Raw genomic sequence first — 16324 nt, forward strand, 5'->3', positions numbered from 1 at the left:
ATCATTTTAAATGCATTCTGTGCCAAACAGGAGATTTTTAAATGTCTTAAACGCATATGCACAGACTTTGTAGCAATATACATTGTCTTAGAATCTGATCATGTAGCAGTTTTATTGTGTGTACAGTATATATATATACAGGATGTGTAAGGAACAGGCCTGTTTGATGTGCCTTTGCCCTTGCTGTGCTGTTAAAGGAATAAAAAATAGCAATTTTATCAATTTTCCCCCAAATGCAGTTGATTAGACTCTTTTGGTGGGTGTCTGATGTGAGAAAACAACAAACATGTCTCGGCTGATCGACTACGTTTGTGGGAAAATAAAAGAAATAACGTACATTTTCGGCCAAATTATTCCTTTAATCCTTATAAAAGCCTTTGCAGTGTTGCAATAAATAAAATAATAATAATAAAAAAAGGTAGGGGGCGGGGTTTGTAAATTGTGTCTCAGGTGCTGTAGGAAGTTTACACACAAAGTTGATAGTATAGTCTTTTAGTGTTGCTTTGTAAAATGATTTATGGCTGCCTGTGAAATACCAGAGAATGTATTTATAGAAAGTTTGATTAAGTCTTCTTACTCATGATCATCTTTGGGTCTTCCGTTGTATTTATAAAGATTTATAAAGACATTTATAAAGGATGAAGAGTCAGGGTGAGTTCAGTAATTGGCGAGTACCAAAGGATGCAGAGTGTACTCAGTTCAATACCCTGAGCTTTAGATACACAGATATGTGGATGTGGAGGTGACTGAAAGTTGGGAGTTCGAATCTCAGGGTCGTTATCAAGCCACTGATAGCTCTGTGAGTATCTGGGAAATGAGTTCATGTTACATAAACGTGCCTTAACCCATGCAAACCTTTGTGTAATTACATTAACGGACAGAATGTTAAATATTTTGATTATTTTTCCCGGAATGCTGCCTTTTTTTAGGACTCGCTGTCTCCGTTTGACACAATGTGCATGTAGTTTTATGTATTATATATTTTCTAGCACGATGTACTGTACTTTTTTTTTTTTTTTTTTTTTTTTTTTTTTACCGTATCACGGTCAAATGCTTTTGAATTTCATGTATAGTTTGTTTTCTTATTCACCTGACTCACTTTGTCTTAAAGAACCTTCATTTCAATGTCTTAATTGATATTTGAAAATAAAGCTAGAAACTGTGTCGAGCGAAATAATCCTACAGGAGAAAACTATTACGAGAACGTTTATCGTTTGTTATGGGACGGTGTTAATGCTACAAGTGTGTTTTGTCCTGATGAGATGTTTCTCTAATGTTATTTTTGTGCTGTAAATCCTTCAAGGATAAGACTTGACTATGAGGTCATTAAAGAAACTCTTTTCAGATGTTTGTTTAATATGATATTGAATGGATTCAAACAGAAGGTTATGTACTGTATATGTGACCTAGATTCTCTGAGGGAGTGAAAGCGCTAGTGTGCTGCTCAATCCCATATTTTGGTTGACTATAAACCTCATCGACTACAAAACCAGTAGCTGACGTAAAGAATAAAACACGGTGATGCGTACTGTTAAAATAGAAATAAATCAACGATGGGGTTGTGTCACGCAGCCCGATGTTGAAGATTTTTATTCCTCTTGCTTTGCGTTCATTTGCGAACCATTACCATTTTTATCATGTGTTAGTGAACATAACGTCGCACTAATCCTTTATAGTTTAATGCCTGGAACGTCTGCGAAACAAAACAAGTTACATCCTGTTATCTCTTACGTTATAGCAGCTATAAGCAGTCATTCCCTCACCGACCTCTCGTTTCTCTCTCTCGAAGACAAAAATTTGCAGCTTTTTTTGGTTACCGAGTTGGGCTGTAGGACTCGGGTCCATTCTCGAGACGTTTTATGTATTCACTTGGATTTATTGCAATTGGTACATGGATTTGTCCAAGTTTTCCCCCCCCATTATTCTTGCTAAAAATTGTCTTGAGAGTAAAAATGATGTAAAAAAAAATAATGTGTGGTCTTTTCGATGCATGAATGAAAGCCAAGTAGTTGAAGTTAAAACTTATTCTTGAAAAGTATTTAATGTTTTTTTGGTCTCAATTTGAACCCCGTTGCATTTGGATTGGACACTGACACCTTTAACACTCGCTCTCGACTCAATTCCGGCTCGTCCGTGGAAAAGCGCGGACTATATCTCTTCCCGATCGAGCTGTATTGAAAGAATGACGCACGCAGATACAGCATTGTTTTAAAGTGTCTCTTTATTGCTCATGTCCAAGCTGGTGGCCTGTGTGGCTTAGCTACAAAGCAAAAGAAAATAAAAACCTCAATGGAAACGTTAGTAGAAGCTTATGTGTGCTCTAAAAATGTATTTTGTGTTAATAGGCACTGTTATAATCCAGTGCTTTCACAGGTCTGGCATGTCTAAAAGCCAAACCGTTCACAGTACAGGTGTGAAGAACCTGATACAGAGAAACGTGGAAAAACAACACCAGAAGCACAAGAACACGAGCGTAGTGCAGTCCACTTCCGCTAAAGTTTGTCAAAAAGCAACAAAACTGTAAATAAACCGACAACCAGGTTAGATAGTGATCAACTCTGCACTACAGATGGAAATCAAACAGCATGTAACAGCGTTAAACGAAAAGAAAAGAAAAAAAAAAACTCCTAAAACCACACAGATTGGTGTTAGCGGCTATTCGGATGCTAACAGATGCGTTAATGATTATACTGCAACCTTCAGAGTGGAAAGACTTCGCTACAGAATTACACTGCAAAAAAAAAATAAAAATAATAAAATAAAGTTGTACCTAGCAAGCAGTCAGAATTGTTCAGCTACATATCGTTTCTTCCTACTGACACTTACAGCATGTCGCATATCTGCCATGTGAATTCTATTTTAATGTTAAGTCTATGTTAAACAAAATACTTTTGGGGGAAAAAAAAAAAAATCTCTAACCTAATGCAAGACCGGTGTTAATCTCATCTCTCCAGGTAGTCAGTTGTGCTAGCGTTAGTTATATCAACCTCAACAAGGAACTCTTTAAGGTCCAATAAGGTACAGCAATGTACAGCTTCTGATACGAGGCACACACGCCCCTTTCCCAAGAAAAAGCACGGTGATGGTACAGCACACACCATCTTTACTAATTCTCGGTTTTTTATTTATTTTTTTTAAAATCGCTCTTCTTTTTATTTAGAAAATTAAAAAAAAAAAAAAAATCGCTCATGAGCTTTACAAGGTTTATACAAAATATGTAGAAAGTAATTGGTCTGAGGTACCTTGTTCTTGAGGTAGAAGGTTATTTCTCATACTGGTTTACGTGAAGGTTAGCTTCTCGACCTGCGCAGACAATCGCATTAGCACGGCATGCTTTTTAATTTTTTAAAATTGTTTTAATGTATCCATAAATAAACTGCTATGCTTTGTGTTTAACAGGTTGATCAGCACCTCATCAGTGTAGTAATAGATCACGCTAACCGCTCATACACCACCTTCTCTTTATCACTGCTCTGGAAATTTCAGACAACAGGGTGATACCGATGTCAACCGTCCCCACTGTCAATTCTTTTCATAGAAGTCAGCATCTTTGATGGCTTTTAAAACCGTCGTTATGAATTTTAAAGGGCAGCATTTTAAAGGTCACATATCTTAAAAAACAAACGGACAAGCCATAAACGTCCCACATTCACCTTGTATGATTGTAGGGTTTACTTCTTTAAAAAAAAAAAAAAAAAAAAATCCTCATATATTCTTCTTTCTTTAGGTTCAGGACACACAAGAACAAGCACAAACTTTCTTACAAGCCAGGTAATGGCAAAAATGATCAAAAGACAATCCACATGCCTTGAAAGCAGGACACAACGGGAACAGAAGAAAGAAAAGAAAGCAAGAAAGAAAGATGTAGGAGAAAAAGAAGGGGGAAAAAAAACCCACAGAAAATAAAAAATAAAGAGAAGGAAGGATGATAGAAATGCATAAACGAAAAGAAATGAAGACAACAAAAATAGAAGAGAGAAAAAAATCAAGCGGAAAAAAGAACGGAAGAAAGAAAGGGATTAAACATGACAAAATGAAGAAAAGAACCAATTTAAAAAGGAAAAAAAGAAAGAAAAAGCTATGACATTAAAATGAAGGGGGAAATATAAAAGGTGAAAAGATAACAAAAAGAAATGAAAAAGAGAAGAAAAAATTAAAATACAAGACTAAAAGATGAAAAAAAGAAAAGAAAAGAAAGAAAGATAGAAAGACAGACAGACAGACCGAGAGACAGGCAGAGAGAGAGAGAGAGAGACAGAGATAGAGACAGGCAGACAGACAGAAAGAGAGAGAGACAGAGAGAGAGACAGAGAGAGAGAGAGACAGACAAAGAGACAGAGAGAGATAGACAGACAGAGAGAGGGACAGACAGAGAGAGAGAGAGACAGAGAGAGACAGACAGAGAGAGAGACAGAGAGAGGGACAGACAGACAGAGAGAGAGAGACAGAGAGAGACAGACAGAGAGCAAGACAGAGAGAGGGACCGAGAGACAGAGAGAGATAGACAGAGAGAGACAGACAGAGAGAGACAGAGAGAGATAGACAGAGAGCGAGACAGAGCGAGACAGACAGGACGCTGTGTGCTGCAGAAGGCAGGTAGAAACACTGTATACATTCACTAGTTATCAGGCTCCTGTCCAGGACGTGATTAATTGTCCTGAACGCAGCTTGTAGGCAGCCTCTACTTATTGCACTTGCACTTCACCAGACTTTTGCTGTTCACTTTTTTTTTTTTTGCTTCACGCTAAAATATTTTAAGTGCTTTTGTTGGATCTAGTACACAACATGTATTTAGGATAAAGTGAGGCCATTCTGGCTTTCCCAAAACAGCATTCGCAATAAAATCAGGCTGACTGGAGACTTCACAATCATAATCATAAACGCTTTTGTTTTTGTTTTTCCTCCCTCATAATTTGTAGGCCTGGAGAGCTCAGTAGACTTTCATCTTGGGCAGAGGAACTTTGGGATGAAACTGGGAAAGAAACACAGGGATGAAAAGAAAAGCGAGACGGGAGAAGCGGGTTAGCACGGAGGCTAGTAAACCAAAACTAAGCATCTTGTGCTAAGCTTTAAAACAACTAAACTAAATTCGGACTATTTATTCGCATTTAAGGCCTGATTAACCAACACTAAAAAGTGCTAAATTAGCAGCTACGCTAAGGAAATTTCAGAGTGTCTTCGGGACATGCTAACTGCTTTGCCACACGCTAAATACGTCGGAAAATCTGCCCTTTTTTTTTGTTTTTGTTTTTTTTTTTTTTAAATTAAAACTATCTAAGGCTACAGACAACTCGAAAGAAAGCACATTAAGGTCTTCTAATCAATGAACACTGTTATACACCTACTCGTCTTTACCCAACACTCCCTCAGGTAGTCATGTGTCACTCGCTCAACAGTCCACATTGTTAAATGCTAGTCAGGCTACATTAACACAGTGTGCTCGCGCTCAGCCTGAATGTGCTTACGGCTGCCGCTTCCGCTCCTGTATGGACAGGAGCGCGATGTCTGCTGGTAAGATCGTCTCACAAGCAGCCGGATTTCCGCTTCGCTAATAATGTGTGCTTCTCAGAGGACAGATCCAACCCAGCGTACCGTTACACAGCATCTCCACACATTCAGTCACCTACAGGCGCGCTCGTCCGGATGTTCGGAGCGCTCACAGGGTTGTTTTTGCTCTCGGAGTGAGGCTCGCTCAGGTCTTATAAGGTTCTTTGGTTTCAATCTTGTTGCATGTCCTTCTCGTGTGTTTCCCTCCCGCTTGTTTTTTTCGTTCTCTTGCGCCGTTTTGCTCGATTTGGTTTGCGCTCGGAGGAGCTACATTCATAGGCTGCTGCTGCTGCTGCTGCTTGCTGGCCGCCCCCTGCTGGTCACTTGGTGTGCTGCGATGGTGTCGCTGCCCCCTGCTGGTTTTTCTGCTGTTGCTGTTTGACTTGTTGGATGATTTCCCTGATCTTCCTCTGCGCAGTCTGCAAATCAACGAGAGGATTTCAACACCACACAGGACTTTGTTTATTCAACAAGTAATTTGTACCTTCGATTACGCACTTTTGAACACTCTATATTAAAAAACAAAACAAAAACAAACCACTGTGATTTCGTGAGCATTGAACACGCATCATGTTCTCTAAACTTAGAAAATCTAAGAGATTGATAAATACCAGTGGATATTTGATTGAAAACACTCTAATTAGGTAATTATTGTATATGACAAACAATTGAGCATAGAAAAAAAAAAGAGAGAGAGAGGGAAAACCAAAAAATAAAGAGGGTGTGGGTTATAGTGATTACATTACAGGTAAGTGTGCGCTGCATCATGCCTAAGAACAGAAACCTTAAACCTCCCTCACTCGTGATAAAATCCTTTGTGCAATAAATATTTTTCCCTGATTAATAATCATTTTCACAATAAACAATTATTCCATCCCATAATGTAGTCTGTTAACAGTAAGCCTTGTTTGCTAAGCAACTAGAAAAGTATGGACAGACGTTTACATGTAATCTACAATCGAATAAGGTTTTATAAACACCGAGACGTTTCGTTTCCACTAACGGCGATCACTTTCATGATCAGTGAGTGATAGGAAACTGGAGCTCGGTGTATGTGGGTCAGACTGGAGCTACATCAAGCTGAAATTAAGGGAGTCGTGCGCTTACCTGACTAGCAAAAAAATGCCCGATGATTTTCACAAACACCTCGTCGTTCTCGTCAGGCGTTTGGTCTCTCGGGACGATGACCTCAGCGCTGGTGAGATTCTGCAGCTCGTTCACCTGCACAGAGCAACAACAAAGTAATAAGATCCTACCATCATTCCTCGTGTAAGGAAATTACACACCAATACTAATTGTTTTTTTTTTTTAAGTACAAAATCATGATAGTATAGTATGTTTAAATTCAAACCAATCACTTTGGTTGATTTATTTATAGGCAAACCGATCACTTTCAAATGTTTACAATCTACTTTTAGCCACCGAACATCAGTCAATTAAAACACCAGATTCCTAAACGTTTTGGATTAATAACCCTTATGGCTTGATACAGAAAAGGAACTTGAATAAGTACATTGAATAATTATGGTATACATTCATTCACATGTTTAAATTGTGTATCAATCTTCCATCCATCCATTTTCCATCCCGCTAATCCTACACCAGGTCACAGGGAGCCTAGAGCCAACGCCATGTACGTTTACTCTCCTGTACAGTGAGGCTGGTTATTCGGAGCATCTGTGTGCTCGTGTATGCGGATGAGGGCAGATAGTTTTCCTCAGAATGTGTTACGTAGTCATGTGACACGGCAGGAGCAGCGGTCTGAAAAGAAGCGGCTGGCTGGCTTGTCTACGGAGAGCTGGTTGGGTGGGTGGGGTTTTTTTTTTTTTTGTTTTCAACACTTTTACACCTTCCATGTCATAGGTGTGGCAGGTGTAAATAAAAGGCTCGATGCATTTGAATATAAAGCAATCGTTGAAGAAATTTCACAGCTCTATTGCATTGCGCACACACTGAGACACACCGTTTTCCCGCCCTTGCCAATGACTCGACCAGCGGCAGCAGCAGGGACTTTGATGTGTGTCTCCAGCTTCACTTCCTCCTTAGCGGTGAAAAAGTTCTCCTCCTTTAGCTTTCTGTATATCCGACCCTGAGCCTGCGATCATGGACGGAGAGAGAGAGAGACAGAGAGAGAGAGAGAAGGAGAGAGATGTCAGGAAGAATTTAGAGCAGTAGTTTCAACAGATGATTCAAGATCATCTAATAATTGAGGCTTTGATTCATACCAGGTCTTCGAGGAGGAAATGAGAGGATTATGTAACGCACTGGGTTCTTATTGGTAGAACCATAACATGTATAAACGCAGTGTGATTGTGCAGCTGACCTTAAACTGGGCTTCAGGAGGGCCGGTGATGATGACCATCCTCTCCGGGGCATCAGGACTGTCTGATGGAGCGATCTGCATTCACACAACATTGAACATCAGAAATCCACCCTTTGGTTTGGGGCTCACACAATCCTCCAGTGTTCAAGGAGGCACTTTTTACATTCAACCTGTTACTATGGAGCGAAGCATCCGTGATCCATCATAAAACCTCAAATATACGGTACGTTATCGAACTATTTATTAAAAAACGCTGTCTTTATTTCGATGTTTCGTAAAACTAGCCGAGGACGTTTACAGAAAATGGAACGGTCGTGGCGTAGCAGGTTGCAAATCTCAGACTACGGGACGCCGAATATTCTAATCACAGATGCTCATTAGAATATTAAGCCACGCCCATTAGGACAGTCATCACATTTGTCTGATAAGCGTTAAATAACACGTAAACCCTAAGCATGGCAAAACATTGAATATTTTAACACCAGATTTAAAACACACAGTGTCCACACTGTCTCAATGCAGTTTTTTTTTTTACTTGTGTAATGCTAATTATAATGAGTCTTTATTGATCACATATACATTATAGCACAGTGAAAATCTTTTCTTCGCATACCCGAGCATGTGAGGAAGCTGGGGTCAGAGCGCAGCCATGATACAGCGTGGAGCAGAGAGGGTTAAGGGCCTTGCTCAGGGACCCAACAGTGGCGGCTTGGCAGCGCTGGGGCTTGAACACCTTCTTGAGCCTTAACCTCCAAGCCACCACTGCCCTGGTTTATAATTTGGACCATTTTCCTTCTATCATCAAACTACCTAAAACTACACATTTGTACTTCTTCACTCGATTGTTTCGTATAATCTATCAGTTTTCATTTTATCATAACATCACTGTTTCTAGTACACAGTCAACTCCATCAGTCTTGGCAACCTTCATGAACACATCCAGTTAAAACATCAAACATCCACCAGCATATTTGGCGGGCATTTCTCTTTTTTTTTCATCAGACATTCTGATGGTGTTTATAACCAAAGACTGATTTTGCTCTCATCGGACCAGGAGACATGATTCCGCTTTACAACAGGTTCAGTGATGCGTTCTGTAAAGGGCTTCTTTCTTGCAACTCTTCAAAACAAAGCAAAGGATGTAAAAGCGGTATTAGACATGTGCAACCTCATGCTTGGTCAAAAAGCAGCCCTAAAGCATGATGCCTCGGCCACCATGCTTCACCGTGGGTATGGTGCGTTAGATAAGATGTTACATATAACAATTAATAAGAAAGTTAACACTGAAGAGTTCATGTTGAATCACTGCAGATTCATATGTGGATTGCCTCATCTGTCGTTACTGTTATTATTATTATTATTATTATTATTATTATCGTTATTATTGGGGGGGGGCATTGCTCTTTTGCCATTTTTTTTAATCGTAACTCATACTGTTTATTTTTTCATGGAAACTCATATCAGAGTACTCCAAAGTTGACAGGGCTTACACTGCTAGTTTTACGAGAAAATAATAACATTATTTAAAAATGAAGCTTCTGTGACAATGAAATATACCGACTGTGTGAATATAATAATTTTTGCCCACACGCTTGAAGGGTGCCAATAATTCTGGAACTGACTGAGGATAGACAGATAGACAGATTGAAATCTCACTTTGATAGACGCTCCGGCAAACCGTGCCAGCTCCTTGATATGCTGTCCTTTCTTCCCTATTAGAGCTCCAACGGCTTGAGTGGGGATGAAAAGATATACCACTTCCTGCTCTGGAGCCTGGCACACACACACACACACACACACACACACACACACACACACACACACACAAACACACCAAAAAACAAACACACACTTTTACATCATACCCTAAAGACATACTTGAGCACTGAAGAAATGCAATCCAGGAAGATGGATAAAAGGTGTGTGTGTGTGTGTGTGTGTGTGTGTGTGTGTGTGTTGAGTGGTTTGATTTGTCTGAATGAGATCAGTGGTAATAGCATTCCCTGAGTCAGGACTGAACACACAGAGCGATACCACGACAGTCATTCCAGCATGAGTGCGCAAAACCACACACACCCCCAAAATCCCAAACACACACAAACACACAGAACACACACACACACACACACACACAAACACACAGAACACACACACACACACACACACACACACACACACACAGGATCTAGCTTTCTTACACCCACCCATACAAATGCTTCCCGTATGCTCTCTCTCTCTCTCTCTCTCTCTCTCTCGCGCACACACACACACACACACACTTTACAATCATTGTGAGGACAATTACCTAGACAATTAATACTATGTACACATAAATTCAACCCTACCCTTAATTAAACTTTCATCTCTTTATTTAAACACACACCCATACACACATGACTACGGTGTGCGTTGTGTGTTGACAGATGTGTGTGTGTTGACTGTAACTCTACTATTGTTATATTAATGGCTGCAGACGTGAGGTGTTGAAATGAAGCACGGTAAAGCGGTCAGGCTTGTTCCATCCTAGCAACTCTGTCACCTCCACTGCATGTTTCCTCATAAACACAGTCTCCTCCTGCTTTCTGAAGAATTAGAGCTGCTATTAATGATGTGGGGGGGTGAAAGGAAAACAGAGCAGACTTACGGTCTGTTGGAGGGGTAGAGCAGGGGGAGAGCCGTACAAACCAGCCAGTGCTGATGCCTGACCCTGTGACAACACACACACACACACACACACACACACACACACACACTGATTGGTCTGTCACAAATATACAAATTATACAACAGGAAATTACTGGAGCTTAAAGGAACAGTTCAGTAAAAAAATAAAATGGAATTTATACAATTTTCCTCTCAGTCCACATGTAGTCAAACAGCCAGGGTATGTTTGGTGTGTGATGTTTACTTCATTGTTTTTCAGTGTAAAACTAACGTTGGCTTACGTCACCCAGAATCATTCCTGTAAGTATCTGCCTTAAACCGCATTCACTGATGACAGTTACTGTAATCTACTAACACGAACAAAACTTCACCATGGAGCTGAACACTCTACGTGGGCGGCCATCTAGGAAAACCGGAATGATGTATTACTAGGCTCCGCCCCCAAAATGCAAAGATGGCGTTGTAGAAGGCAGCAGGAAGTTATGCAATGATAATTTAATGCAGTGCAATTCAATTTTATTTGTATAGCGCTTTTTACAATGGACACTGCCTCAAAGCAGCTTTACAGAACCATATAAACACGGGATACAGATTTTAAATGTGTGAATTTATCCGAATTGAGCAAGCCGGTGGCGAGGAAAGACTCCCTAAGAGTTTCAAGCTTTTAACTACGCATACACATGTGCAATAGCAGAGTAAAATGGTGGGTCGGGGAGCGGGTGGTCTGGGGAGATAGCACCAATATAACACTGTGACACTGACTAAACAAACTAACGCTTCAAACTGTATCTTTCTCTATGATCGCTAACAATAACTGTTTTTTTTTTTTTTTTTTAAATGTTAAAAACCTCTTCTGTAGACTTTAAACCTGCTGAAAGGTTTGTTTTGTGTAGCAAGTTTTCTGGATTTCCGAGATTAGTAAACACTTCGAAACACTCAACGGAAGGTCAGAGACTTCGATCTGAGACGCGGATAATGACAACAATCACGACGATGGCCGAAAGTTTTAAAAGCTACAAAGTGTGTCTAACATCACTGTGCATGGGATCTGGAAACATTTGACAGTTACGACTTGATAACCTGATGGACAGGGATGATCCGGCTCAGACACGCCACGTAGTCTCTTTGAATCCTCCGGATGTACGTAACATACGCAGGCGAGTATGCGAACAATGCCTAAGAGTTTGCCATGCCTCGCTCTTATTATGCAACAGATAAGATCTTGTGAAATAATGCATGGCTCAACCCTAAGGGTTTTACCGTAAAGCTATTAGTAGACATTAGATATACGGAATTACACGTTATTTATGTATTTATTTATTTATTTTACGTAATACAGAATAAGCCACGAAGCTCCGTCTTCAGTAAATGGCGTAAACTCTTTTTTTGTATTATTCAGTACGCACAGCTGAACATTTCACAATCTTGTTTGTGTTTGCTGTTTTGAGAAGCATAAATTAGACCCTGATGAGTCAGGGATTACTTGGTGTGATATGTGACTATTCAGACACGATCGCCAGGGAAAGAGCATGATCCTGCATGCCCTTCAGTAAACTCATCCTCTATTAATGAAGCCGATCTTCCTGTAAAGCCAAACCATACCAAGTGATTCAGCGATGACTAACCCTCCCGGCCCACTTCCTTCACTAACAAACACATCACAGTGACTCAGACGAAAGACTGGCGCGTTACCTAGCGCACGGACACTCGATAACCTCGTCGGTAAGGGTTCTCTCGGTGTGCCCGTGAACGCCCGTGCTTCTAAGGCTACCCCGGTAACAGAAAATGCACTCTCAGTGAACAGTCCAAAAAGTACTTTTTATAATCGAACTAAAATTAGTGAAACACGAACTGACAGCGTAAACTTCACACATTCCATTTCTGTGAGCTCAGGGATTTGTACTGGAGAGATATTTTCTCTAAGGGAGGTCTTACTGGCTGTAACAAAACAAAAAAATGCTTTAAGCATTAAAACACCGAATTTTCCACTCGGAATTATTAGGGATGTATGATGGTAACGTTCTCATAGTGGTATCACCAGAACGTAGCTAAATACAATATCATGTAAATATAGAGGAGAATGTCCAGACTGGTTAGCGCTCACAGGAAGTCTACTGTAACTCAAACAACTCTTCACAGTCGTGATGAGCAGAAAAGCATCTCAGAAAGTTCAACACACTGAAAATTTCAGACTCCTGTCAGACAAGACAAGGAATCTGAGGTGATGTTTTTCCCATCTTCAACTGTCCAGTATCGGCACTGGACCCACGCATAAACTTCACCAATAATTTTAGAATTTTCACCGGATATCCTGGTATGTTTTCAGTTGTAATCCTTTTCGTAACGTTGAGGAAATTGTAGTATTTATATCCATGGCACGGTCCCAGGCCAGTAAGGACGGGTAATATTTGATACGCAAAACTAAAATGTTATATAAATAAATACCCATAATGCTATTAATCTCAATGTGTACATTTTATAACTCTATGTCCATTAACAAGACAAACATAAAAGACAAATAAAAAAATCTCGATCATAATTGTCCAAAACGGTACTACATCCTGAATTTCCACTTTTTTATGTATTTTTATTGCTCCGTCCATGTATGCTTTATAAATTGCATTTGAGCACTAGATATGCCTTGTGAGTTACCTACAAGGAACGAGGGATCAGTACTGAGCTACAGTATATGGTGCATAGGAAGAGGAAAACCCAGCCCTGTTCCTTGGCTGTGATGTGTGCAAAATACATTGTTGAATCAGCCTTTTTTTTTTTTTAATGGTTACTTAAAGCAATTCAGTTTATTTTTCATTTTGTGGCAGTAGGAGCTGTTTATCTGATGCACTGAGTGGCAGGATAAACAACAAATCATGGCGGCTTTCCTGACCGAGGGGAGACAAAGTGGCCTGGTTTGAGAAATGTGGCAGGAGTTTACTTGGCATTTGCAGAAATGTGGTCTAGACTTAATATTTACACTACACTCACAGCCACATACTCGTTCACGCAAGTATCCGATCAGCCAATCACGTGGCAGCGCTGCAACGCTGCAGATACAGGTCAAGAGCTTCAGTTAATGTTCACGTCAAACATCACATTATGTGAGTTTGGCGTGGTTGTTGATGCCAGACGGGCTGGTTTGAGTATTTCAGAAACTGCTGACTTTCACACACACGCACACACACACACACACACACACACACACACAAGTTTCTACAGCGTACACAGATTGGCGCAAAAAAATTAAAAACAGGCGGAAACGCCTTGAGGTCAGAGGAGAATGACCAGACTGGTTTGAGTTGGCAGAAAGGATACAGTAACTCAACAATAACCACTCTTACAACCGTGGTGAGCAGAAAAGCATCTCAGAGCTCACAACATATCAAACCTTGTGATGGATGGCTACAAGAGCACTCCTGTCAGCTAAAAACATCACCTGGTTTGATTAATCTCAGCTTCTGCTGTGACGGAGTCATCAACAATTTGGCATCAACAGCATGAATCCATAGACCCTTGGACACCCAGTTCAGGTTGTTGGTGGTGTAATGGTGTGGAAAATATTTTCTCTGCACACTTTGGGCCCTTTAATACCAATTGAGCGTCGTTTGAACGCCACAGCCTATTTGAATTTTGTCGCTGGCCACGTCCATCCCTTTGTGACCACAATTTACCTATCTTACATTGACTACTTCCGGCATCAAGCTACACCATATCACAGTGCTATCTCAGACTGGTTCCGTGATTATGACAATGAGTTGTGCTTAGTGTACATTAATGGCCTCCCCAGTCACCGGATGTGAGTCCAATAAAGCACCTTTAGGATGTTTGGGAGAGCTGAAGTAAAATTATTGACCCAATGACGTGAACATGGACTCAAAGCGATATTTCGAACACCTTGTGGAATCCGTCCCATGAAGAACTGAGGCTGTTCTGAGAGCAAATGGTGTCCTTCTCTACTGAAGAAAGACATGGTGTTCCTAATAAACTGCCGCACTGATTTAGCACACTGTGCATGAGGTGCATGATACTCGCTGATGGAAACTGAATGGATCTGAGCATCTCTGTATATGTAAAGTGTGATCGAGATCGATATGATTATGTCTTATCCATATTGCCCAGCCCTGTATGAGCCTACTCTCAATAACCACAATATCTAGTTTCCACAATATAATAAGCTTATTCTAGATGTTAATGCTCACCAGTAGAGGGTTGTAGGTGGAAGGAACTGAAGTGACTCCACGTGGTCCTGTGGCTGAAGACAGGACAGGCAGCGCAGGAGAGAAAATCCCCAAAGCGTTCAGGTTCAGGCCGGGGATCAGTGCCGTCTGCAGCTACAGACACAAAAACACCCAGGGAGATGAGACTCAGGGGGTAAGTAATTACTCAGAAAACAATACACATGTAACATCCACTGAGCTCCACATGGTGGTGCAGCTTTACCACGCCAAGCGCTTGTCTTCATTTCAAGAGCTGGGAAAAAAAAAAACCCCTCCAGCTGAATTCAGTTCTGTTAAAGGGAATCCAATTTAATGGCACAAGCATACATTTGAGAAGGCTTTATTTGTTTACACATCATTTGCAGTGCTGCTAAAAGTCCTTGAAACGTCTCAGTGGCCAAGTACAACTGCGAGTCTCATGGGGATCAATCATGAAAACATGAATAAACAGTTGACACGATCGCTCCTCACCTCACGTCACTGACCGGTTGTTGCATTCGAATGATTAAGATGTCAGAAGTCACTGATGGGATGTGCCACTTTGAAATCTCTGAACGTTACATTACATTTAATTTTTTTTTTCAATCCAGTTTGACATCTGACTACTACAAGGTAATGGCTAAAATAATGATTTACAATATATAACATACAATAATATAACAATTTTGTTATATTAAAAAAAAATAAAAATCCAATTATACAGCAAATATATCCTTATTTCAGTTTTATTATGAGCACAAATCCTAATTTACATCCACATTGTGCTGTATTATAAGGCTAAATTGTATTAAATTTATATTTGAATTGAAATATTGCTCCAATTCTGTCTTCCTTGGTACTGAGATGATATATTATTTATATATTAAATATTCATCTTTATATATATATATATATATGCTACTTGGAAAAACATAGACGTATTCTACGTTAATTAAACCGAACATTAATTACTAGACCACAATTTAACAAAATATTAACGTTTTCATCTACTTGAAACCCTTCATATCTCCACTGAAAGTGTCAAGTGCCATAAACAAGCCACTCACTAAAATAATACCCTCTTTCTACCTGCTAGTTTCAACCGCACGGGCTAAAAAAATTGTACAAAAATTCGACAAAGAAACCAAAAACATGCTGGAAACAGGTATTCGGTGGCACTTAAAAAACACTTAAAAAAGAAAACCAGCGCAGCCATTTTGATATTCATCCCCGCTACCCGAGCTCCACGTACAACAAAAATTTGATATACAATTACAACTAGACAATAAACAACACTACAAGCAACAAGCAAACGAATGAATGAGTGGAATAATACACGATACAAACAGATAATTAAGCAAACAAAAAAGAAGAAAATAACTGAATGAATGAACAAAACAAACAGTTACTGAAATAAATCCATAAATGAGTAAATAAATATTCAAGCACCCAACCGATGAAGCGAATAAAGAAATAAATAAAGGAATAAGCCTTAAAGTAAGCAAGGCTTCACAGTGACGAGCTCATTTATTCGTGGTAGGGCTGGGCAACATGCCAACATGAAACTGTGACAAATTACGTAACGAAAGGCTTTTCT

General features: G+C 39.9%; 1 protein-coding gene across 2 annotated transcripts in view; it reads right to left on the reverse strand.

Annotated features, from left to right (window-relative positions):
* Positions 1-2203: 2203 nt before the first annotated feature.
* igf2bp2b (insulin-like growth factor 2 mRNA binding protein 2b) overlaps positions 2204-16324 on the reverse strand; it is a 58604-nt gene continuing 44483 nt past the window's right edge. For both annotated transcript variants that reach the window (XM_053614986.1, XM_053614987.1), the window contains 7 exons: positions 14731-14862; positions 10515-10577; positions 9527-9643; positions 7871-7945; positions 7511-7642; positions 6655-6768; positions 2204-5966 (listed from right to left, as the gene is read on the reverse strand). In XM_053614986.1, coding sequence (XP_053470961.1) covers positions 5868-5966; positions 6655-6768; positions 7511-7642; positions 7871-7945; positions 9527-9643; positions 10515-10577; positions 14731-14862 — 732 coding nt within the window. In that variant the 3' untranslated portion in view covers positions 2204-5867. The remainder of the gene's footprint in view (positions 5967-6654; positions 6769-7510; positions 7643-7870; positions 7946-9526; positions 9644-10514; positions 10578-14730; positions 14863-16324) is intronic.

The sequence above is a fragment of the Ictalurus furcatus genome, chromosome 26, assembly GCF_023375685.1.
Source record: "Ictalurus furcatus strain D&B chromosome 26, Billie_1.0, whole genome shotgun sequence".
Classification (NCBI taxonomy): domain Eukaryota; kingdom Metazoa; phylum Chordata; class Actinopteri; order Siluriformes; family Ictaluridae; genus Ictalurus; species Ictalurus furcatus.